Raw genomic sequence first — 26,283 nt, 5'->3', positions numbered from 1 at the left:
GGGCAAAAAGAAGCAATAGAGGAGTGTTAGATATTCCTCCCTTGCAAGTTACTTTAAAAGATCCTGAGCAAGTAATTAGACGAAAGCAGTATCCAATTCCGATAGCTGGCCGAAAGGGGCTGCAGCCAGTAATTGACCAGTTGGTGAAAGATGGTATACTCGAACCTTGTATGTCACCTTTTAATACCCCTACCCCTGAGCCAAATGACCAGTACATATCCAAATACTTAAAGGGACTTTCTGCCTCTCTATACGAATTAAAACGGAAGGGTTTATTAGCTCAAAACCCACCCCTGGAGCATCCTATTCATTTTATTAAATCTGGTGATTGGGTATATGTAAAAGCATTGCAAGATCACCAACTAAAACCTGTCTGGGACAGCCCCTATTGTGTACTTTTGATTACGGACACTGCAGTGCGAACGAAAGAAAAGGGGTGGACTCACATAGAATGAATTAAACAAGCTGCTGATCCACAGACTAAAGACATTGATAATCTACCTTCCACCTGGCGTGCAGTCCTTCATCCTTCTGATCTAAAAGTTACACTACGCCGGGAAAAAGTGCTGTAATGTTGTTTTTACCATTTGCTGTTTTGTTTACTTGTTGGTTCCCAATTTTTGGGAAATCACCAAATTGCTCACAATGTATTAAGTCCTCTTGGAATAGGGGCAGCAGAGGTGACAATTATTTACCTTTAGAATGCAGACAGAGCACAGGTATAGAGTATAGTCATAGTGGGGTACCTTATTTAATATGGGTTAATATAGGATCCCAACATGGACCAGGGGAACAGAATGGCCCTAGGGGAGTAGACTTGGTTTGTATTCTGGCCTCTACAGATATTAAAAAGAGGAGTTTTAAAGAGATAGCTCAAAGAAGATGGTGGGACAATGACAGACAGAATGTTAGTCAGGATTTGTACATGTAGCAGAGATAGTGAATATATATGCTAATGTTCACAGACAGGCTGCAACTCACAGGTTAAGTGACAAGAAACACCCCTCCCCAACTTGGTCTCCTGCAAAGCATCCTTTGGGTCACACAGACATTCAGAATGTTAAGAACCACCACTGTAAGGGGAGATCCAGTTGTAAACGACGTAAGCTGCTCCAGAACACCACAGTTGCTTGGCATTTAAATCGTTTAATCAGACTCCAGCCTTGGAGACCATCACCGAACAGACAGTGATGGCCCTGAATTTATGGGCTGAAGAAAGACGACAGATACGAGCCACAGTTCAACAAAACCGCCTGGCTCTCGATTACTCGTTGGCTGCTGAAGGCAGCGTTTGTGAAAGACTGGTTAATGACAATGCTCACAACGGTCAGGCGGTTAAAGACACTTCTTCAGGAGTTTGAAAATCTTCCCATGCCCAGGTTCAGACTTGGCAACCTTGATCCGGTGTGGGATGGACTAGACTTTTTATTGGTAACTGGAGTCTGATACCCACAGCCCTTCCAAACAGTTGACTTGCTATTCTGGCCATTATGGTGCTCCCCTGCCTAAAGACTTGTGTGCAGTATTTAATTCAACGGACCCCTCGTCAGATCACTATAACCCAAAGGATGTATGTTTCCCAAATTCTGTCTGATGATGCTGAGACTGCAGTTCATTTACTGACTCGCTGGGAAAAAGACCAAGTTACATTCTAGTTGAGAATTCACGAAGCGTAGCTAAAATAAAAGTGAGGATTGTGAGAGATGAGTAAAACTAATATGAAAATATGAGAGATGAATAAAGCCAGTATGAAAGGATAGATAATAGATAATAGAATGTAGGAGTAAAGTTAGACTGAATAAGATAAGGGTCTTCTAGCCTTTTAGACAGAATTAGCAAGTTCTGCATATAAGAAGTTAGTAAGCCCTGAGGGTCGGGAAGGTGTGAATAAGGACAAAAGCAGGTTTGTGAATAAGGACAATGAGGACAATGACATGATGGGACACCGATAGGATACCCCCTGGTCCTCCAAGTTCATAGAAACAGCACGTAGGCAGACAGGATTGCCTAATGCCAAACTCATCCAGGAGGCAGAAGAATGTAAGGGGGAGGGTACTTCTATACTGAAATAAACTGTATAAAAGTTGAGTGAGCCCCAGTGTGTGTGTGTATTCCCAGGGTAAGGGGAAGCACCCAACTTTGCATTGTTGTATAACAAATGTTCTTTGTTCTCAATTTTTGTCTCGAGCAATTTCTGTGAAGGTACTTATGTTTCTCACAAATGGAAAAAAAGAAGAAACGGTTACTAGTTACAAAAGTGAAAATCTCCAGAGTCCAAATATATTTCAAAGGTTTTAAAAGAATCCTGATAGATGTAACATCTTTCAATGACTTTTGGTGCTTACAAGTAAGCAATTTGTAGAAAATAGATTTCAACATAATGTTTATTCCAATTTGGCTGATAATGATTGAAATGCTCAGGAAATACCGATCCCACCTATGGGGAATTCAAACTTACAGTAAGTTGTTCGACCTTGCCAATATTGGAGTTTTGGAAACTGTACTGTCGAGCAAACTGATGCGATTCCTGAGACTGAGGAATGTGGGACATTTCAGCCCTGCTCTTAAATTCCAACATCAGAATAGTCGGAGGCAGAAGAATGCTCAGAATTACCTGATAATAAGAGAAGTTATATTAGATGTAGGAAACGACAAAAGGAAGAATATGCATGGTGTATTCAACAAATCTATGGTTACTGGACTACAGACATCTGCTCTGTCAATATTCAATTAAGGCTTGTGAAAGTGGCTAAATCATTAAAAGAATAAAATCTGTGTGTGAATATTTGCATTCAAAATTTAACCTTGTTATCATTGAAAATGCAGAGCTCTCCATAATGTTTGGGAAAGAGACTTCTTTTTCTTTATTTTCCCATGCACAGCAGTTTTAAATTTGTAATCAAACAAACTTGATTGGTGGCATGGTCGGCATATGCAGTTAGTGCAACATTTTAACAGCACCAGTGATCAGGACTGAGGTTCGAATCCTGCACTGTCTGTAAGGAGTTTGTACATTCTCCCTGTGTCTGCGTGGGTTTCTTCTCAACGTTCAAAATGTACTAGGGGTGGGGTGTAAGCTATTTGGGTGTAATTTGGGCAGCATGTACGAGTGGTACTAAATGGCCCGTTACTGTACTGTATGTCTAAATTTAAATTTTAAAATTAAAAAATATATAAATTTAAATTTAAAAATTTTAATTTAATTAAATTTTTTTTAATTCACATGATTAAAGTGTGCATTCCAGATTTTATTAAAGGGTGTTGGCTTACATTTTGGTTTGATATGTAAAAATTACAGCACTTTATAGACATAGTCCCCTCATTTCAGGACATCATAATATTTGTGACATAGCAATGATAAGTATATCAAAATAGTCATGTTTAGTAGTTTGTTGCATATCACTTGCATGCAATGACTGCTTGAAGTCTGTGATTCATAGACATCACCAGGTGCTGAGTATCTTCTCTGTTGATGCTCTGCCAGGCCTCTACTGCAGCCATCTTTAGCTCCTGCTTATTTTGGAGACTTGTCCCCTTAAATTTTCTCTTCCGCATATGAAGGCATGCTAAATTGGATTTAGATTGGGTGACTGACTTGGCTATTCAAGGATTTTCCAGATTTTAGCTTTGAAAAACTGTTGTTGCTTTACCAGAATGTTTGGGATAAATGACTTGCTGTAGGATGAAGTGCTGTTCAATGAGTTTGGAAGCATTTGCTCAAACTTGAGCAGATAAGATGTTTCTATACACCTCAGAATTCAATTTGCTACTGCTGTCAGCAGTTACATCATCAACGAAGAAAAGTGTGCCAATACCTGTGGCTGCCATGGATGCCTGAGCCATAACACCCCCACCACCATATTTCATAGATGAGGTGATATGCTTTGGATCTTAGGCAGTTCCTTGATGCCTCCACACTTTGCTCTCGCCATCACTCTGATACTGGTTCATCTTGGTCCTATCTGTCCACAAGACCTTTTTCCAGAATTCTGCAGGCTCTTTTAAATACTTCTTGGCAAACTGTAATTTGGCCAACCTGTTCCTATGGCTAACTAGTGGTTTGCATATTGCATTGTAGCCTCTGTAGTTTTGTTCATGAAGTCTTTCGCAGACAGTCGTCATTGACACATTCACATCTGCCTTCTGAAGTATGTTTCCGATCTGTCGGACAGGCGTTTGGGGATTTTTCTTCATTAGGATGAGAATTCTTCTGTTATCAGCAGTGGAGGTGTTCCTTGGCCGACCAGTCCCTTTGCGACTACTGAGCTCTTTCCTCTTCCGAACTGTTCCGAACAGTTGATTTTGGTAATCCTAAGGTTTGGGCAATGCTCTAACTGTTTTATTCTTGTTTTTCAGCCTCATAATGGTTTATTTGACTTTCAGTTGCACAGCTCTGGTCCTCATGTTGAACAATGGCAACTACAGGCTCTCTTATACCTGCACCAATGAAGTAATGATACATACATGAGTAATCACAAACACCTGTGAAGCTAAATGTCCAAAACATTATGGTGCCCTGAAATGGGGGAAACTATGTATATAAAGTGCAGTCATTTCTACATGGTTAAACCAAAATGTATACAAATATCCTTGAATAAAATCTGGAATGTACATTTTAATCACTTGCAAATTGTTTGATTACAAATTTCAAACTGTGAAGCACAGGGGAAAAATAAAGGAAAAAAAGGTGTCTTTTTAACCAAATATTATGGAGGACACAGTATATTAAAGATTACTGATGAATTGAATGAGGTAGCATGGAAAGAGTCATGTAGCCTATCTTATCCACTCCTTAAAGAGCTTAGGTTCCCACTCCCTTGTTCTATCTTCACTGCCTTGCAAATAATTCAGCCAAATCTTTACTTAATTTCCTTTTCAGAGAAATAAATATTTTTATACTTTACCATTTCCATTATAGTATTTTTTTATATAAAATCACACAGTCTATAAAAAGTTATCTTCCGGATCAGAATAGAGATTTAGTAAATTATAATTAAAATAAGGAACTTACATAAACTATATATAAACCATCCGACAAATATCTGTCAGGGTTAATCATGATGTTAGCTCCTGAAATCAACAGGAGCTTTAGGTTAATTTATCATTTTTAAGTACATTTATGAAATGAATGATTGGAATCAGTTATTAATTGTTTGTTCTTTAGTCATTTTAATTTTAATCATCTCAGTCTGAGATATACAAGGCAAGTACATTTTATTTGTCTTGAATTTAGTAAGACCAATGCAATCTTCACATCATATTGGTACCATGTCTGCGCCACAAAAGAATAAACTCCCCATAGTACTCCTGCTTCCGAACAGAAGTCTGTTGTCTTCCAGCCTTCAAGTACTATTAACCGCGCTAAGTTTCTACATCAATCATCCTTTCTGTTGGGGAGAAGATTTTCTACATCTCACCTCTACAAATCCATGCCACTTTTTTTAAAAAAACTCAACTGAGAGAAACAGTCCTTGTTATTTACTCTGTACCCTTCATAACCTGCAATAAGTCATCCGCTCAGCATCCTCTGTGTCAAAGAAGATAACCATAGCCCTCATAGTTATAACTTCTCAGTCCTGGCAACATTTTTTTGCAATTTCTCTCTGCACCTTCTCGAGTCTGATCAAATGTGGAGAGTAAATGGAGCCTCTCTATTTCCAGTCAGCTCATCAGCAATTTATTGAAATCCTTAGACTTCTTTAGTTGCTCGAACTCTTGAATCTTGGGCATGGCTCCATGAGTTTCTGTCTGTTTAAAAACAACCTCAAAAAAGATAACAGTGTGGCAGAAATAATATATGGTAGAATAATTCATCCGTAACTATTAATATCTGAAATATGGGATCTTTGATTTGGAACACTTTGAGAAATTAAAGTTGACAAAATTACTTTAAAATGATCACAATGGTTATATGCATGAATATTGACAGAGTCTGAGCTGAATTTAACACATCCAAATGTTAAAAAGAAAATGAAAGGTGAAATATTACAGAGCAAGCCGTTACTGCCATTCTTTGTACCTCATTAAGTACAATGTAGGAGCACAAGAGTGGAAAATAACTTGTTTTTGTCCCTGACTGAGATTAGAAACATTATCTTGGTAACAAACCAATGCAGATTAGTATTTACAAAAGATTTTTTTAAAAACTCCAATGTGTTATAGAGAGCAACCAAAATACCTTAAGAAAAATTCTTAACAGTACAGGAATTCCACCAGTATTCTTTGAGTCCTCTGAGGCAATATCTAAATGAATTAATTGTAATAAAACACCAACTTCTCCACTCTACAAGACACAAGACTGATTCCTGATACAGGTTTGGCATAAGTAATCTGGGACTCTCTTTACCTTAAACCATGAGTTCTTCCTCATGTTCAGGCGTCCCATCCAGATATCCGTTAGGAGCATTTGAGTGCAAGTATGGGAAACAAATGGTCGAAGGTGAGATGATACAGCCAGTTTCAAACAGGTGGAGTTGCTCCAGTTCCTCAGCTCGTATGTCAGCAACTTCATGGCCATTCGCTCATTCTGTTGGAAAGCTTGATCTAAAAGGTCCACAGCAAGCTGGCCAAATTCCCTAACATTCCCAAATGAAAGAAAGCAATATGTAATTTTATTGCTTTAACTAAAATCTCAGAATCTAGAAAAGCAATGCAAAGCCTTCAGAGAACATAAAACAAAATGCAAAGTTTTGCCAATACGAATATTATTTGAAAATAAATGGCATGTGCTGGGCATCTTGAGATGAGGAATGAGTGATTGAGAATTATCTAAAGGTTTTTCTCTATTGATTGATGTTGAATATGTATCAATGCACTGAAAAAAATGAGGAAACGTAAGAAAATCTGAAAATGAGGAAACCAGTCACCAGTTTTCAACACTTGAATCCTACTCTGGCATTCTAGGGTTTTCTTGACAGCTGGTGCTAGGCTTGAAGTTGCAGAAAAAAAGAGGAAATTCCACTGTTTCAATGTCCTGGACCCCTGATAGAAGTGACTGAAGAGCAAGCCTTTTCCAGCTCTGACTAACCCCCTCCCCCGAAGAATTCCCCTCACCATCCCCATGTAGGCATGCATGTTCCTCTACCTCATCCATTGCCAGGGTGAGGCCAATTGTAAACTTGAACAACACATCTTATTTCTCCTGGACAGTTTGAAACCCGGGAGGAAAATTATGTGCAAGGATTAAAATGCAAGTTACAAGCAGATTCTGCAAGCAGTCTGTGTAGACGTTGTTTACAATCTTTGGGTGTCTCCAGACAAATGTATTCTTAGCCAAGATCTCTCTCCCTCTCTCTCTCTCTCTCTCTCTCTCTCTCTCTCTGTTTTAAGATAAATGGTCAGTTTTGATTTATTTTGTTCTGTAAAGATGGAGGGGCTTGAAATGGTCTTAAAAATTTTAATGCGATGGACATTTTGAAGAGCAGAAGGAAAAAGGCTGAGGAAAGCAGTCCAAGCAGTAAGGATGGTTAAAGAAGAAGAAACCGAACTAGAGAGACAGTTACGAGGAGAGAAAAACCAGGAGGAAAAGCCTACCCTGCACCCAAAATTAGAGATTTTGTCAATCCCCCTCCCTATTTGGGCCTAAAAGACCCAAAACAATCTCCAGTAGTGAAAGAAATAATGGAGATAGAGGGAGAAGTCACAAAGAGATAAGGGAGTACAGAGAAAATAGAGGACAGAGAGAAAGGGAAAGAATAAAACAGGAATAAAGACCGTTGGAAGCAGAAATCAAAAGGTTACAGGACCTAAGAGCACAAAGGGACCTTGAGGAATACTTGCAGCATGAAAGTGAGAGCGAGCGAAATTAAGGTCCACATCAGGGGAGAGAAAGCCAGCCAGGGAAAGAGAAGACCCGTGCGATTACAGGGAAGAAAGAAGGAAGTTAGAAAAAGAACTAAGGAAATTAAAGGAGGAGGTACGAAGGGAGTTTGGGATACCGAGAAGCATTTGGGAGAGACAAGTGGAGAAACGAGAGAGGGAGCCGATTCGGGAAGAAACAGGATTGGAAAACTTAGAAGTAGAAACAAGGTTAGAAGCTAAGGAAGAAACACAGAAAGTGAAGGGGAGAACAGGAGAGACACAATATGTTCCCTGGGGGGCCCAGGATCTGAAAGGGCTGAAAAATAATTTGGCCAACATACATTAAGGGGCAAGAAAGTGGATAAGGGCCTCCAAGGAGAAGACCGCGGGAAGATTATTGGCTATGGGGGATTTGAATGCACTGCTAGTGAAGGTGATAAGAATCTCCAAACTAAGAGAACTAATGGAGTTGACTGGCATGAAAAATGCAGTGGACAATCCAATGATTGCTGACGTTGGCTTTGATCCAGTCAGAAGGAGGGTATGGAAGGCCCTCAGGGACTGTTATCCACTTAAAATGGACCCCAAAGCCTTAAGAGAGGATCTAATGGGAGACTCTGAAAATCCAGCAGCCTCTCTGGAAAACCAACTGAAAAAGTGGAGGCTCGAAACGGAACAGGAAGTAGAAGGTAACCAATTAATAGCTAGCATGTTCTGAACCGCTATTGTGGATACACTCCCCCCTCAAATCAAGTCTAGACTGGAGGAGGTGTTGGGTCTAACATATGTATCTCACCCATAGCTTAGAGACTATCCAGTCCATGCAGTCATAAAGTATCGAAGAGATAAAATGAAACTGGCAGAACAGCAGGAAGAGGTGCAAAGGAAGTTGGCACAGATGCAGCTCAAAGAGCTCAAAAAGGAGTGTGAAAAAAGGCAAAAAGATGTTGCCTGTAACAACAGATCTGGTTGTGACCAATGAAATGAGTGACATGCCAGAAGGTAACGAGTCCTACGGCAGAGCCAGACAGGGGCTGGAAAATCCCATGCCAATAATGTCTTTGGGGGAGCATTTCCACAAATGCCCTATCAGGAACCATTCAAACAGCAGCCCAGACAGAACTGGAGCTCCCAAGGAGGGGGGTCAGAGAAGTTATGGGCAGAAAGGACCAGTAAAGAGACAGCTGAAAGGTTGTGTTGGGAATGTAACCAGCCAGGACACGTTAAAAGAAACTGCCTACACAAACCATGGGCCACCTCATTTCAACAAGAACCAATGGGAAGAGAGCAATGCTTTAACCCAGGACCAATCCCAGCAGGTCCCGTCAGGCTAGTAAACCCCTATGTGCGATACTATGGGTGCCCAGAGAACCCAGATGGGGAAGGACATTATCCAATGATAAAATAGGAGGCAGAAGAAGAACCGATGGTTCTTTTTAGAGGGGCAGTTCACACCAATGATGAAGGACACTAGTGCCACATATACTTGTGTGCAACCAGTTCACCTTCCACCTTCCCATGTCAGGAAAATATGTTAAAACTGTAGGGTTCTCGGGGAAAAAAAAACAGTTAACACGATGCACAGCCCAGTATGTTTAGAGATGAGTAACAAAGAAATATTGCCAATATTAGTGTCTAAAGGGACCCCAGTTAATCTGTTAGGCAGAGATGCCCTGTTATAACTGGAATTAAAATTAGAATGCACCAAAAATGGCCTGAGTGTGGAAAGAACGCATGCTCAATTAATGAGGCAAGAAGATAGGAAAACCAACATATTCTGGATAGAAGATAAAGAAGATCAAATTTGGGAAACTTGAAGAAAATGGAAAGCGGGTATGCTGGCCATATTACCCAAGGCCACACTGCCCAAGTCTCAGTTACATTGCACAGTGATTTTTGATGAAACCCAGAACAAGGTGCTGGAGGGGCAGCGGCTTATTGGAGCATGTGGCTGGGATTGCCTAAAAGGAGAAGCTATAATGATTGTGAAACAGGGGGCATCCTTGCAAATTAAATGGAATGCTTTTCTGGAAAGATGGTACAGGGTACCAGGGGCTGCACCCCATGTGATGTTGCTTGTAAACGAGGGCAGCAGTCTGAAGATTTGGGGCCCCTGGTGAAACAAGCAAATGCTTGTTGAGCTGCCATCCATCCTGTGGTCACAGCATGATACAGATGTGGGGAGAGTGAAATCGGCAAGTCCAGTAGAAATAAAGTTAAAACAGGGAGCAGTTTTACCCCCCCCCCCCCAGAAGACCACAGTACCCCTTAAAGGCAGAAGCGGAAGAAGGCAACAATACATCACCTGCTGGAAGCAGGAGTCCTTAGAGACGAAGATTCCTTGCAACACTCTGCTGTTACCTGTTTTGAAGGCAGATAAATTCTAATGGAGACTGGTACATGATTTGCAAGCAGTTAATGAGGTGGTAAGAGACTGGCCAGTGGTCGTCCCAAATCCACATGCACTGCTGACTAATGTCCCGCCTGAAGCATCTTGCTTCTCAGTGATTGATCTGTGTTCAGCTTTCTTTTGTGTTAGTGTCAGTATTTGTTTCTTTTTACTTACAGAGGCACTCAATACACTTATACTAGGATGCTGTAGGGGTTTAAACACTTGCTGCATGTTTTCAATCACATGCTGAAGGTAGACTTGGAGGGGATACTGCTGGAGAATACACTGATTCAATACCAGTATGTGGATGATTTGTTGGTCTGTTCTGAAAGCAAGGAACAGTGCGACCAGGCTACTTTAACCCTTTTGGCTCGTGGAGGTCACAAAGTATCTAAAAAGTTGCAATTTTGTGAATAATAAGTAGAATACCTGGGCAGACTAATATCTAAAGGAACGAAGGCAATAGTGCCAGATCAAATTGAGGCAATAACCAAAGCTCCTAAACCTCAGATAGTAGGTCAGATTATGACATTTTTGGGGATGGTGGGATACAATTCAGATTGGATTGGAGAATATGCTGAAAATAATGAAGGAAGCAGGACACATCAGCCTGAAAAATATTTTGCAGTGGAATGATGAGGCAGAAATAGCTTTTAACACCATTAAGCAGGAATTACAGTCAGCCCTAGCCTTGCCCAATTACGAGAAGGCTTTTCATCTGTATGTGTCCAACAGACAGGAGGGCTACGCTGCAGCAGCACTAGTGCAGGAAATGGACATATGGAAAGCGAAACAACCAATAACATATTGTAGCACAAGGTTGGATGAGGTAGCTCAGGGATTCCCAGCCTGCTACCAGGGACTGGCGGCATTTCACTGCACCTGAGAAAGCATCGTCTGTGACCTTGGGCTATCCTGTGATCCTGTATACACACACAAGGTAGAAAAGCTGTTGGAAAAGCGAAAGTTTGTGCTGACACCAGCCAGGATAGCAGCATTTCAAATTTTAATGACGTTTCCAGACATATAACTATACAGAGATGAACCCTATCTACAGGCTTCAATAGATCACATCTTATCACAGTGTGAGGTGTGTGCACAAAACAATGTCAGAAAGTGAATAACAACTCCTATAAGTCACATATCTGTGCTCGAAGGGCCATTTAGACACTTGGTGATCAACATGTGGGCATGATAAAGACAATAAGAGGGAAAAGGTACATTCTGGTAATAATTGACAGATTTAGTAGATAGGTAGAGGCAGTGCCCTCTAAGGATTTAAGTGCAGGAAGGGTAGTGAAATTTTTGACAAACAAGATTTAGTATACCTACAGAAATCAGCTCAGACAATGGATCAGCCTTTAACCAAAAAGACAAAAGACAAAGGAGGAAAAACCCAACACCCAACCCCAACCAATTTTCCCTTGCAACCGCTGCAACCGTGTCTGCCTGTCACGCATCGGACTTGTCAGCCACAAACGAGCCTGCAGCTAACGTGGACATTACCCCTCCATAAATCTTTGTCCGCGAAGCCAAGCCAAAGAAAGAAGAAAGTTAAACTGGTATTACAGACTCTGAGAATAAAACAGAGATTTGGATGTGTGTACCATCCCCAATCACAGGGTAATGGTGGAAAGAATTAATGGGACTCTGAAAGCTAAATTGAACAAGATCTGTGCAAGCACTAAGCTCAATTGGATTGAGGCATTGCTGGTGGCATTGATGAGTTACCATATGCAGACTAACCTCAAGACACATTTGACACCACATGAAATGCTTACTGGTAGACCCTTGCTGGTACCTAAATGGAGAGGTCCACATAAAGGGCCAAGCTTGGAACAGTTTGAGATGGAACTCAAGCAGTACATGCAACTGCTAACTAATGATACACAAGTTTATCTTATACACGGGTAAAAAACAAAAGGAGCCAGAGATTCACCAAGAGGAATGACCTAATAAACCCGGAGACCAGGTTTATGTACAAGCTTTACGAAGGAAGTGAAATGAGTCAAGAAGAGAAGGAACATTCATGGTAACAAAGGCATCACCTATTGCCATCCAAGTGGAAGGTCCAGCTACATGGTACCATCTCAACCATTGTACTAAGCCAGTTCCCCGGGTGAGAGAGAGGAAGGGATGACAGAGGAGGAACAGGAAGATCTGTTACCTGCAAGGCTTTGATCAAGTAGTAAGTGAGGTTTTCTGAGCCAGTGATAGCTTCAAAAGCACTGGAGATGAGCCTATGGAAAACAGTCCTTATCCTGCTAGGGTGGGTGAGGGTGGTTTGGGGACAACCAGTGACTCGCCCACGATGAAAACATACCTCCCCACCCATGTGTGGATTTGTAAACCATCAATTTAGCAGACTTGGCCTGGTAATATGCCACAAAAATCGAAAGAAAAAACTTGGGATGCAAGGACTATAGATAACTCACTCCTTCCCGTGGTCACACGCACATGTCAACCACTGGTACAAGTGGGCAAACGTTATGACAAAGACAATGTCTTGGCAGAAATATTATTTTTGTTCAAGGGCACAACACCCATACAGCACATAGTGCCCATGCCCTATAATGCACTGCATGGAAGCTTAAAAGATTGGCCATGCAGGGGAAGCTCCCCATATTGCCTGTTATGGTGTATGTTAATGCAGCCCTCTCCCAGGACAGCCCGCACACACTCGGAACCAAGTGTAATTATAGTACCCCTTGGACAACTACCCATAAAAATGAGATTAAGCCACTCGAGGGCCTGCAGCTAGGCATGAACTTAAAGTCTGAGTGCTTCACACAGAATGGTAAAATTCCAGGAGGCACTTTTAGTGGTCATTGCATACACTCGCCACTTGGATCAGGAGGAGCAACTTGGTGGAGCCCAATTTTGAATGACCAAACAACCCCCCTTGCCAATACTTGGTGGTTGTGTGGTCTGGAGGAAGGACTGAGACCGATGCTCCCTATAGATGGAGAGGTACCTGTGCATGAGTGAGAATACTCCTGGAGACTGTAGTGTCCCCTGAAGTGCAGTTGGATACCTTGCTACAATATACTATGATAAGGAGATAAAGAGGATATACCCCTGTCCCAGCAGTCACATTTGATATCATAGGGCAACCAAGAGGTATCCCCAATGAATTTAAAGCTAGAAATGAGATCGCTGCTGGATTTGAATCAATGCTCTTTTGGGTAATGCCTGCCAAAAATACAGAATGGATCAATTATATTTACTACAAACAACAAAGGTTTATTAATTATACTGATGATGCTTTCTCTCTGCACTGGGAGAACAGCTAGTAAAATATTTATCTGGAGGGATCATTCACTAAGGCAATGAATAAGCTAAAAAAAATTAAGGAAAGAAGTTAAACAAAATGCAGGATTTGGACATCAGTTTTTTAACTGGCTAGAAGCCAAACTAGGTGGTTGGGGAGCATGGTTTACCATGGTTGTATTAACTGCTGGCATTTCTTCCCTTTCATAAGTCCCTTCTAGTACCCGCCACAGCAAAGTAGTTCCCAATGCTCCTGGAGATTGTTGGACCAAATTCTCGAGGAAAAAGGGCTCCAATAATGTACTGTTATTACCTGCATGACACATAAGATATTCAAGAAGAGCGTGACAAAGCTAAAAAAATAGTCTGTGAGGGTTTCTGGGTCTTTTTTTTTCCCTGTCCCAGATACCAAGGGACAGCTTTTTGGCTCAGTGGCCCAGGGAGTTGGGGAAAGAATACTTTTGAATCTGAGCACGGAAAATGGTAAATAAGCGGTTACAAGATTATAAGTGTAGTGCAAAGAGAAGTGATAAGAGTACCATGACTGAGAAACGAACCCAGAATGAGCTAATTGGTACAAAACATCAATCAAAGCCGAACATTGATAAGGAGCTAAAATTCTGTATAAAAAAAGGGCAGTGTCTCATCGCAACGGGCATTTTGATTTGTCTCAGCCTTTACTTGCAAATAAAGGTTAAACCTTCCTGAAGAATTATTCATGTTGCCTGACTCGTTTTTGGACCTCAGAAAACCACGACATGACCCACATGAATTCCAAGCATTTATGAAAAGCTTTTTTTTTTGTAAATTTTTTTTCCATATATGTAATCATAGCCATATGCAAAATATAGTAAACAAACATTAGTATCAAATCTATTATAGATGATGGTAGTAAAAACCCCAACCCCCCTCCCCCTCCCCTAAACAAAACCCCAAGAAAAAAGAAATTAAAGTAAGAAAAAGCACAGAAAAAAAATAAAGGAAAGTAGGAAAACAAGAATAGAAACCTAGTTGCCGAAGAGCACCCCTCACTACACAGTTCTAATTGTTTACATATTTTAATACTTCCAAGGAACGTAGGGAAAATATCTATAAATTAATTCCCTCAATTTGTAAGTATTGGAGCCATTTATGAAAAGCTTTGAACGCAGTATTGAAATTAAGTGTCAAACCTTAGAAAATTGTTTATATTATTTGCAGCAGTTCACAAATGGACAACCACAGATCTTGTAAAGATTTGCCACTTAGGAGCCACAATATGGCTCCTAATGAAGGATTCAAACAGGCTAAGTCATTACTAAAGAAGCATTTTGGCAAGAAGTATAAAATTTCTACACCTTACGTACAGAAAGCTCTTTCATGGTCGTCAGTATCGTGACTGGATGACATGAAGGGTTTACCAGCTTCTTCCCTCTTTCTAAGAAGATATTGCAACGTCATGACAGAGATTGACCATTTTCAAGAGCTTGACATACCTAATAATATGCTAATCATTGTAAATAAATTACCCTTCCAGATGAGAGAACTATGCAGAAGTCTAGTTATTGAAAACCATAAAAAATGTGATGAAATGGCTACTTTTAAGGATTTTGTGGAGTTCCTTGAAGGGCAAGTGGACATTGTGACAGATCCAGTGTATGGAAATATCAAAGGTACTCAAACAGTGAGTATGAGAAGTCCAAATTGCATCTTCAACCAAAATGTTTACAAAGTACATTTCCCATCTCTCTGGCAGTGGCATATAAAGAAATTAAGGAAAATGAAAGTTTGCCTGCTTGTGAATAAATGTTTGCTCTGTAATGATAAACATGATTTGGAAAAGTGTACACAAAAGGAAAAGAAGGTGCACAGAGAGAAAATCATTTTTTTTGTGGAAAATGGAGTATGTTTTGGCTGTCTGTGTAAAGGACACATTAGGAAAAACTCCAAAAAGCAACTCAGCTGCGACAGAGGTAGTCAAAAATATCCCAAAATGCTACATATCTTCCAGGGGGAAAAAAATACAGAAAAGGAATAAATGACAAGGAAAGAAGCAGATGAAAACAAAGTTGAAGTCTTACTGGGGACAATGAAAAGAACTGCAAACTTTTAATAGTGCCTGTTCAGGTCAAGGCCAAGAAAAGAAGTGCAATTATACATACTTATGCATTTCCTGACCCAGGAAGCACTGCATCAAATTTGCACTGTGGAGCTAATGAATATGAAAGGTAAAGGTTCCATTATTGTCACATAATACTACATTTAGAATGTAACATACATGAAATTCTTTAACTTTTGTCTTCCGTAAGGCATACAGAAAGTCGCCACTTTATCCAGTGCCCCTCACAGGAATATACAGCATCTGGTGTTCCTAGGTGGTCTCCCCTCCAAGTACTGACCAGGCCTGAGCCTGCTTAGCTTCTGAGATCACATAATCTCAGGCATATTCAGGCTATTAGGTACTAAGATTAATCTTCAAGGGAGAATTACAAAATGTCTATTAAGAACTATAGGTCAGGTTAAACAAACCAATGTTGTTTTGGGCCTAGACATTGCTGGACTGGATAGTAATGATCTTTGTGAATCTCTAGGCATATACACTCAGAAGACCATGCCTGTGTATAAAGGAAACATCCCGCATCAAGTGGCATTTGGACGGATTTGAAAATTGTTCCTTTACACGAAATCAACAGAGATTGAGTTGTTGATTGGTTCAGATGATCCAAAAGCTCTGGAACCACTAGATATGATAAGGCTTGTGCGAGATGGACCTTACATGGTCAAAATTATGTTTGGTTGGTTGATTAATGGACCGTTAGGAGAAAGAAGAGGTTCAAATCAGTCGACTACAAGTGTCAACAAGATAATGATTGTTAAGCTTGAAGAGCTGTGGGAGCAGCAGTTCAAGAACGACTTTCCTGAGTGCATCAGGGACGACCAAGAACCTTCAAAGTAAGACTAGCAGTTCTTGAAATTGGTGTCAAAATCAGCCAAGCTGGTTAATGATCATTATTGTATTGGATTTCCTTTTGAGGGAAAGGGAAATATGTTTGCCTGATAGTAGAAGTGTTATTGAGCAACATACACTGAATTTAAAGAGAAGGTTCACGAAAGATTCTTCCTTTCATTCAGACTACACCAAATGTGTGTCTGGTATAATATCCAAAGGATATGCAGAGAAAGTACCAGAAAATATTTTGGAACGTAGTGATGGCAAAATATGGTACTTACCACACCGTGGTAATTGATTGTGGAGCAAACCTTTGGGGAGTTTCACTAAATTCTCAATTCTTACATGGTCCTGATTTAACCAGTACATTGATAGGTGTCTTAACTAGATTCTGGAAAGAACCTGTCATCATTACTGCAGACACTGAAGCAATGTTCCATCAGGTGAAAGTACCGAATGAAAACAGTGACTTGTTACGGTTCCTTTGGTGGCCTGATGAGAACTACAGTCCAGAACATGGTGGAATACAGAGTGACAGGGCATTTATTTGGATTGACTTCATTACCAAGTTGTGCCAATTTTGCCCTTAGGAAGTGTGCTGAGGACAAAGGGAACAATTTAGCTCTTAATCTATAAGTACCATCAGGAATAAATTCTGTGTGGATGACTGTCTCTCTTCTGCAGTTACAGTAAAAGAAGCAACAGCTCTTTATCATGAGTTACAGGCAAGCTGTTTCAAATGAGGCTTCCTACTTTCCAAATGGTCAAGTAAGAGTCACCAGGTATAGGTTGCCATATCTGAAAGAGAGAGGACAAAATAAATGAAAAATTTGGACAGACCATGACAACCTTCCTTTGGAGAAGGTGATAGGTGTACAATCATAGGTTCAATGTGATATTTGTAAGTTCAAAATCATTTTGAAGGACTGACCTTCTCACGAGAAGGGGGGGATTCTAACAAGTCAGTTCAATATATGATCCTCGAGGAATAGTTGTCCTAACTTCCAAAAAGATCCTGCAAAATTTGTGTAGGAAGAAGATTGGTTGGGATAATGAGATACCAGAATGCATTGTACAAAAATGGATGTATTGGATACAGGAACTTCGTAAGCTGGAAGACTTTAAGATTGACAGATGCTTCAAACCCATAAATTTCAGAACAGTAGCATCTGCTCAATTGGATAATTTTGCTGATTCTTGTGAAGATGGTCACAGAACAGTTGGTTACCTGTTACTGCAAGATTACAAGGATCAGGTACATTGTGATGTTGGAATGGGAAAGGCCAGAGTGGCTCCATTGAAACCATTCACTATCCCACGAATGAGGTTGATGGCTGCCACCATAGCGAGCAGAATGGACACAAAGTTGAAAAAAAGAGTTGCAGATTAAACTAACAGACTGTTAGTGCTTCTGTGCTCAAATACATCAACAATAAAACCACAAGATTTTGAACTTTCATGGCTAACAGTATCACTGAAATTGATCAAGTCTCACATCAATACAGAGGAGATACGTTAACACAGTTAACAATCCTGCTGGATCTGGCTTCTCGGGATTTGAAAGCAAAGTCTTTTCTGAAGAATGAAATGTGGGTGTCAGGGCCTCATTCTTCTACAGCTCAAAAGGAGTGGCCTCAAGATCTTGATAAAAAAAATTTTACCAGAAGACCCTCAAATCAAAAATAAGACTGCAAATACTGTTCAGATAATGTCTGAACAAATGGATACAGTTACCAGCTTAAACCATAACTTTTCATCTTGGAATTGTTTGAAAATGGCAACAGTGGAGCGACAGAAATGGTTTAAGATCAGCTGCAATTTCACAGCTGGGGATGTCATGATCACCATTCAGAGCCTCAAAATTCCTGGTTGATGGGGAAGATTGTTGATACCATCCAAGACAAAGAAGGATTTTTATGTCAAGTTTGGATTAAGACAAAAACTGGCTTTCTGAACAGACCAATTACCAAAATCTGTCTTTTACAAGAAGCAGAAAGCTTTAATAATTGACTTTCACTTTCTTTTGAATATTTAACTGATGTAGTACTACGTTTGATTTTTTTTTCTTTGTAATGGTAATTATTATTTTTAGATACAATAATTAGGGGCCAATATTGCAAGGGTTAAAATGCAAGACACAAACAGATTCTGCAAGCAGTCTGTGTAGACATTGCTAACATTCTTTGAGTGTCACTTTCTCGCTCTGCATGCTTTAAGATAAACGATCAGTTTTGATTTCTTTTGTTCTGCAAAGATGGAGGGGTTTGAAATGGTCCAAAAATTTATATTGACTATTTTAAGCATTATTTAATCATTTAATCAAAGTTTTAGTAAAGCATAACAAAGTTATAATAATGTGGTAACTTAAATAAGGTTTAATAAACCGTGGAAAATCCAACTCAACTTTGGTACGGATATTTTTTGAATGAGTCATAAATAACAATGACACTCTAGTCTCTCCAGGTGATTATAAAGGAAGATAGTTGTGACATGATGTGTTGCTCTAGTTTACAATTAAATGTCATTTTTTTTCCAATTTTAGGTAACCCTCACTGCTATCAATTTCTACTGTTTTCATTTCTTTACCTACTCAAGTTCATACTTTTCTCTCTAACTTTCCCCCTTTTCAGTGCACGTTCTCTCACTCTCACACACAATCTACTTATCTATCTCTCTCCACCTTTCCGTCCTTCTGTCCAATATCCTATCTCCAGCTTCTCCCCCACTCTTTTAATTCTCTTGATATCAACCCTTCATACTTTAAAGGGGAGTCAATCCAAACTGTTGACTGATGATTTTATCCATGTCTAATCCTCTGAGCTCCTCCAGCATCTCAGTGTTTGCTCTGACTAATCCAAGGTATCTTCACGGTTCATAGCTGAATCACAATCCTTCTGAATATAAATTCAGAGACATATTAGAAAACAACACCACAACAAATGGTGGCCAGTTATCAGAATATAGGAGTATGGCCTTTACATTCTTTTTCTAAAAGAAATGGGTAACAAGTTATCTCCCGTATGTGTCTGAGTGGCAAAGATACAAACCCAGATAAAAGTAGGTCAGCTGTCTGAGAATCCATTCTTACTTCTCCCTAATGTGTTCATCAGAAAGACTGCAGAAACATCAGAAAAATTGAGGCAAAGTGTCAGTGGCTTTTATGTAGCCGAATGCAAATGTTGTGAGTTCCAGTGCATCTCAGTGGCAGGATTAGAGGTTCCATCATATTAAAGTATTAAATTTAAAATGAAAGTAGAAAATTGAATTATTCAAATAAGACCAATGTAGTTCCTTCTGCTATTTATCAAAACCAGTGTTTCTAATGTGGCTTCAACGTTCCTTAAAATATAACAAATTAGAATTTGGTCTGGGCTCAGACAGGCACAAATAAATAAATCCAATTCGCTGATCCAACCTCTTGTTAATTTAACACAATTATTGGGGAGTCCTAATTCCAAGGTCATACTCCAGCATTTGGCCTAGGCTGAGTGCGGGATGGAGGTGGGGGTGGCTCCAGGCTGCAGGGAGGTACAGAGGAGAAGGTTGGTCCCAGGCTTAAGGGGCAGACTGCAACAGGATGGCCCAGGATGAGGGGGGTGGTGCTGCATCAGGCTGGCCCTAGGCTGGAGGGGGGACAGCAGGGCAGGATGGCCAAGGACCAATGGTGGGGAGGGGGGTGCTGCGGCAGGGTGGCCCCAGAATGAGGCGAGAGGCCCCAGTCTGTGAGGGGGACTGTGGCAGAGTGGCCTCAGATTAGAGGAGCCCGTAGCAGATGGAATAGGCTCCTCTCCATTTCTTTCCCTGTCCCAATCCCTGTCTCCTCCAGCTCCCCACCATCTTCCCTCTTCATTCAGAGAGCTATCACTTCACCCTATCCCTTCTCAGCTTTTTTTTTTTCTCCTGCCCCCCCCCCCCCCATCTGAATCTACCAATGACCTCTTGCCCATAGGCCTGTGCACCTCTCCTGCATTCTTCCGTCTTCTCATCTCCCCCCCCCCCCCCCACCTTTTTGTTCGTACCTTAACGAAGGTTCAGGCCCAAAATATTGGTCATATACTTTTGTTTCCTATAGGTGCTGCACAACCTACTGAGTTCCACCAACACTTATGTGTATTGCACTACAATCACAGTGTCTGTAGTCTTTCCTGTTTAATGATATAGGTAACCCATGGGATCGCCATCAAATTAATTCTTAGCCATTTCATCATATTAAAACTGTTAAAAATGAATATTAAAATTTAAACAATGGATGATCTTACTTGGAATATTGTTTTAGCTGTTCTGAGATATCCTCCATCATGTTACTCTGCTTTGCCTCATGAGCCATAGCTCGGTACAGTTTGCAGGCGACCACTGCCTTCACCATGGCCTCTTCCCCATGCTGCCAGAAGAACATGGCCATCCTCTGCCGTTGCATCAGCACCGCCCACACCAGGAGGTCATTGTACGGATAAGTAAAGCCTGCACAGTCATGACCCTCTGAAAAATGTACATCAACCTTTTGCTTCTTTTTTGATTTACAAGTTGAAACAGATTTCTCCTGTAAATATCAACATGGGACAATGAGATGTCAAGTTTTCAACTGTTGAGCAATACCAAAAAAAACTGACTTTAAAAGGTTTTTTTGCATTAACTCTAAATGTGCCTCTCTATGAAGTATTGGTAACGATACATTTGCCTACTAAATATTTTAACTTAAGGTTTAATGTGCTACATATATGCAAAAATAAAATGGAAAAGCGGGAAATAAACAAAATTATAATCTTAACAGATAACATTTCAAAATTGGTATGAAGTTTTGTACTTTTTGCGCCACTTGCCACCAGATTCATTTTTCGTTATTGGCCTTAAACACCCACCATCACAATGAGGCAAAAAACATAAGAGACAATAAAGTGACAGATTTGGTGGGATAAGTTTAAGATAATGAAAAGATGTGATAGGATTTGTGAACTATGTGTGATGTCATTTGGAAAGAAATCCCTAAAATTGCTTCAGCAATTCAAGTGTCAGGAATAGACTTCTCTCTTCCCAACCCCTACTTTAACACTCAGGCTCAGTGTTAGGATAGTAACTTTGAAACAGGATAACCTGAAATTTGCCCTCATTTAGCTGTAAAGAGTTTTGAGCCATCCAACACTTAATGTCCTCTAGACAGTTAGTCCTCTATCTTTGATTGGTTGTTAGGTTTCAAAGGAAGATAGAGATGAGTATCATTGGCATTGCAGCGGAAAGAGATGCCACATTTTGAGTGATATGACCAAGGGGGTGAAGACCTAGATGCAATAGCTATCACTAAAGAGGTAGTACAGGTACACAATCCTTTATCTGGATATCTAAAATCCAGAAGCTCCAAAAACCGACATTTTTTTCCTCATGCTGGTAAAGTGGGAGTGGAAGGAAAGGGAGAGAGAAAGGAGAGAGAGAGAGAGAGAGAGAGAGAGAGAGAGAGAGAGAGAGAGAGAGAGAGAGAGAGAGAGACAGCAGCACGACTAGGTTGGTAGGTTGGGCGGGGAGTGGGTGAGGATGGCAGCGCGACTCGGGTGGGCGAGGGGGAGTTAGACGGCAGTGTAACTCGGCTGGGCGAGGGGGAGAGAGATGGCAGCGTGACTCAGGTGGGCAAAGGGGGAGAGAGACGGCAGTGCGACTCGGGTGGTCGAAAGAGGGGGGGTAAGAGATGGCAGCGTGACTTGGGTGGGCGGGAGATGGCAGCGCGACTCTGGTGGGTGGGAGACGGCAGCGCGAGTCAGGCAGGGGGAGAGAGACAGCAACGCAACTCAGGCAGGGGGAGGAGAGAGAGATGACAGCATGACTCGGATGGGTGGGGGGAGAGACGCCAGCACGACTGGAAGGGGGTGGATATGGCAGCACAATTTGGGTGGGCTTAAATCTGGGGCAGCTGGCATTTGTTCTGAAATCTGGAAAAATCCAAAATTTGGAACACACTGCCCCCCAATTCTGGATAAAGGACTGTGTACCTGTACTGAGCAAACTTGTGAGTCTAAAGATAAATAACTCCCCCAGTCCTGATGGAATGCATTCCAGGGTACTGAAAGAAATGGCAGAATTTATAGTAGAGGCTTTTGTGATTATTTACCATAATTCTCTGGACTTTGGGAAGGACTTGGCAGATTAAAAGACAGCGAATGTCATGCCACTATTTAAAAAAGGATGTAGGAAAAAGGCAAGTAATTATAGCCCAGTTAGTTTAACATCTGTGGTTGGAAAAATGCTTGAAGCTTTCATTAAGGAAGAAATAGCGAGATATGTGGAGCACAATGGATCCATCAGGCAGACACAGCAGGGATTCAGCAAAGGAAGGTCCTGTTTGATGAACTTAGTGGAGTTCTTTAAGGATACTTCAGGCCTCCAGGATTCCTTCCCACGTCCAAACCTGCTGATCACAGTCAGTACTTGCATGAGTTGGTCCAACCTAGCATCCGTGTGGAACTTTAGAGTAATTAATATTATTAAATGTAATTAAAAGTCAATAAATCCCCATGGCATGATGGCATTTATCAATGGATTTTAAAAAAAGGTGGCTGCAGAGATCAGGCACTTAAATCATCAAGGCATTGAAGACCATGGGCCAAATGCAGGTAAATGGGATTAGCATGGATAAGAAAGATTTGATTCTGTGCTTTAAGGCAGTATAACCACATGATTATAATTAATACTTTGTTTTTGATCTATCATATTCAGAGATGCAAGATGCAACTTATCGAGAGCTGCAGGCACATTAGGGTTTGTTCCTCAGCTATTTACAATCATTATCAGTTATACCAAATAGGTTGGATTTAATTCATGCAAATTTAATTCAGAGCTGGGTCAGTAAGTAAACTGTGAAGAATGCTATAAATAGATAGTGTGTCAGGTGATATGAGGAGAAGAATGGGGTAATGGGAAGTTGTTCACTTTGAAGGGAAAATAAAGAAAACCATAAGAGGAATTAGTTGAAAGGTGAACAATTTTCTAAAATGAATGTATCTGTAAGATTCAAAGTGCTTCATTTAGGTGCACAAATTGACAATGTTGATATACAGATACAGCAAGCAATTAGGAGGACAAATGATTTATTACAAAGTGGAAACATAAGAATAGGAATGTTTTTTTCTTAAATAAAACTTGGGGAGAGGAGAATGGTTTATTTTGTAGAGTTTTGATCTTGTAAACCAAGGAAAGATATATTAGCCTCAGATGGTGCAACATCAATTTATGAGATTAATTTCCTGAGGGAGAGGAGGAGAAGGGCACATTGCCTCTGGGGTTTTAAAAGTATAGGAGGCGATCTCAGTGACAGGGGGAAATGCTCAGATACTGATTGTCATTGCTGAAGTCTCCAAACTAATGATCATACTCAGGAGAATGATTGGTTACTTGGAATTAAATAACAAAAAAGAAAGTGTCTTTAGTCAAGCTTGAGAATCTTCAGAATTCTCTACTTTACAGGGCTCTGTAGGGTTAATCATTGAATATTATGCAATCAATAGTATTCTGGATCCTAAAAGAAGAAAGTAAATCAGGGAAATGCAAACTTGAGGGAGTTGAGGGAAATGCTAAATTTGGAGTAAACTCAAAGAATAATATTATCCATTCTTGTTCCTTTCTTATGCCATCAGAACTCCTCTAATTTAATCACACAAGTAATTCATTCACAATCCCCTGGAAATAAAGCAATATTGACAGATTTATAATCTCTCACTGCTGAATCTTTGATTCAAATCTGAGAGTGCAATTTAAACCAATCAGGTTGAAATAAGATGACACGCCTGTCACCAGTTTTGTGATAGCAAACTAAACTCAGTAAAACTCCTGTTATCCAGAATTCAAGCAACTGGCAAAAAAAGTCAAGGGAAACAAATAAATAAATAAAATTATTTAAATATATAAATGTAAATAAAAGTTTGAAATTGTAAATGTTCTGTGAAGTAACACATAAACCTTTGGTGAAGATGGGAGCAAATATTCAGCCAGCAAAGTGCCTTGCAACTGTTTGAATAAAATTGTGTTTGAATAAAATAGTGTCGCCCAGGATGAAGAGCTTATTGCTGATGTTGTCTGCTTGCTTAGTAAGAGGCTCAATCCCTGCTTAGTAAGAGTTTTTATAAGTAAATTATTGTGTATTAGTTAGGATTTATCTGTAAACTTGGGGGGGGGAGGGGTTAATTCTCTATAATATTATTGTTCATCTTTCGGGCAGATCCATGGAAATAGCGGAACGATAAATATTTTCAAAGAATGTGACTGAAAGTAAAGTAAAATTCTTTAAGTTTTATATATTCATACAAGTGAAGTTTGTTCATTGCAAGTGCCGTACTATATTTTTGACTTTTAAACTGTTTATTCTTAATGCGGGTGTATTAGTTAGGCATTGTAAGAGTGAATCTCAAATGACCAGAAAACTCACTTAAATGGCATCTACAATCTCCTTAGGTGCCAGATACTAGGGGTTTTATTGCATATGCATTACCAACACTCAAAGCCACTTTTCCTTCAAAATAGTTGTGGGAAAAGTGGTTAGTTAAATTAAAGAAGATTTGATTACTAAAATTATTTGGTTTTTTTACAGTTCCCGAATAGTTATTAAAATAAAATTTTTAAAAACACAACCATAACAGAAATCAATGAATTAAAAGCCATCAATAAAAGAGAACATTCACACAAAGGAGAAAACAGCATTTTCCATACCTTCTGCTGTCTGTAGAGGCTGTTATAGATGAGTCTAAATGATTTCCGTGTATAACTGCTTCTGTATGCACCTCCAACCAGGTATTCCATCACCAAACCAATATCGACCAGAGTAACCTTATAACCAGGTGGTAGGTTGCTCTAAAAACAAGAACTGGTATTAAAATTATCTGTAAAATCTGTATACTTTATTGGTGATGCAAAATTCTCTTCAATCATCTCATTGCCTATTGAGTTGACTTACTTCAGCTTAATATTCACATGCAATAGCTGTGTCTTCAGCCAGAAGGTGGTAAATCTGTGGAACATGCCATGCTGAGACTGAAAATCTCAAGGATTAAGTTTTCCTTATGTCAAAAAAACCTATGTAGATGTAGCCTCTCCCTGTTGACTCTTTCCTCATTCAGATTTTCTATTTTCTGTAACAATATAATGGCCAGTGTCCACCCAAATGAAGTGCTATAAACAGCTGTTTTTCATATATCCACTTTGAACATAGCTTTTTCATATAAATAGGCAGGGCATCATCGTAGCACCTAAGATCTTTGGTCCCACAATGATGTCTTATTTTTTTACTCAAAAATTCTACTCCTCTTTGATTGCTGGTACAGCCAAATAACTCATATCCTAGAAGGTTAGCATTTTCCTTTGATGCAGAATACAGCAAAGAAGTTTGTTTTTGCTTTATTACTTTTTCATTATAATAAATAAATCAACATTGTGAAGAATCACAACCACATTTACAATTACCTAAGTACATATAAATATATGCCATATTACACTCTTGGGAGAATGGGCAAATGGGTGACAGATGGAATACAGAGAAGGGAAGTTTATGGTTATTCACTTCGCCAGAAGGACTAAAGACATAGACTATTTTTCTTAAATAGGAAGAGAAAGTAAAGGTCCAAAAAGGTTAACACATACCTAGACAATAGCTGGTAGGCAAACACAATGTTAGTATTTATTTCAAGATGACTGGAATATAAAAGCAAAAATGCAATGTTGAGGTTTAATAAGGTGTTGGTCAGACCACCTTGGAGTATTATGAGCAGTTTTGGGTTCCTTATGCAAGAAATTATATGCTGGGATTGGAGAGAGTCCAGCAGAGGTTTTGGAGATGATCCAAGGGATGTGCAGGTATGAGGAGGATTTGATGGTTCTGGGGCAGTACTCAATGGAGTTTAGATAGTTGAAGGGAAAC

The 26,283-nt window shown here is 40.0% G+C and overlaps 1 protein-coding gene across 2 annotated transcripts in view; it reads right to left on the bottom strand.

Annotated features, from left to right (window-relative positions):
• Positions 1-26,283, bottom strand: part of trpm6 (transient receptor potential cation channel, subfamily M, member 6) — a 131,682-nt gene that overhangs the window by 68,668 nt on the left and 36,731 nt on the right. For both annotated transcript variants that reach the window (XM_069930635.1, XM_069930643.1), the window contains exons 11-14: positions 25,080-25,220; positions 20,651-20,931; positions 6,347-6,575; positions 2,459-2,614 (exon numbers count right to left, since the gene is read on the bottom strand). In XM_069930635.1, coding sequence (XP_069786736.1) covers positions 2,459-2,614; positions 6,347-6,575; positions 20,651-20,931; positions 25,080-25,220 — 807 coding nt within the window. The remainder of the gene's footprint in view (positions 1-2,458; positions 2,615-6,346; positions 6,576-20,650; positions 20,932-25,079; positions 25,221-26,283) is intronic.

This window comes from Narcine bancroftii, chromosome 1 (assembly GCF_036971445.1).
Source record: "Narcine bancroftii isolate sNarBan1 chromosome 1, sNarBan1.hap1, whole genome shotgun sequence".
In the NCBI taxonomy this organism is placed as follows: domain Eukaryota; kingdom Metazoa; phylum Chordata; class Chondrichthyes; order Torpediniformes; family Narcinidae; genus Narcine; species Narcine bancroftii.
The sequence above is the reverse complement of the archived record's forward strand: the minus strand, read 5'-3'. Positions and strand labels throughout refer to the sequence as shown.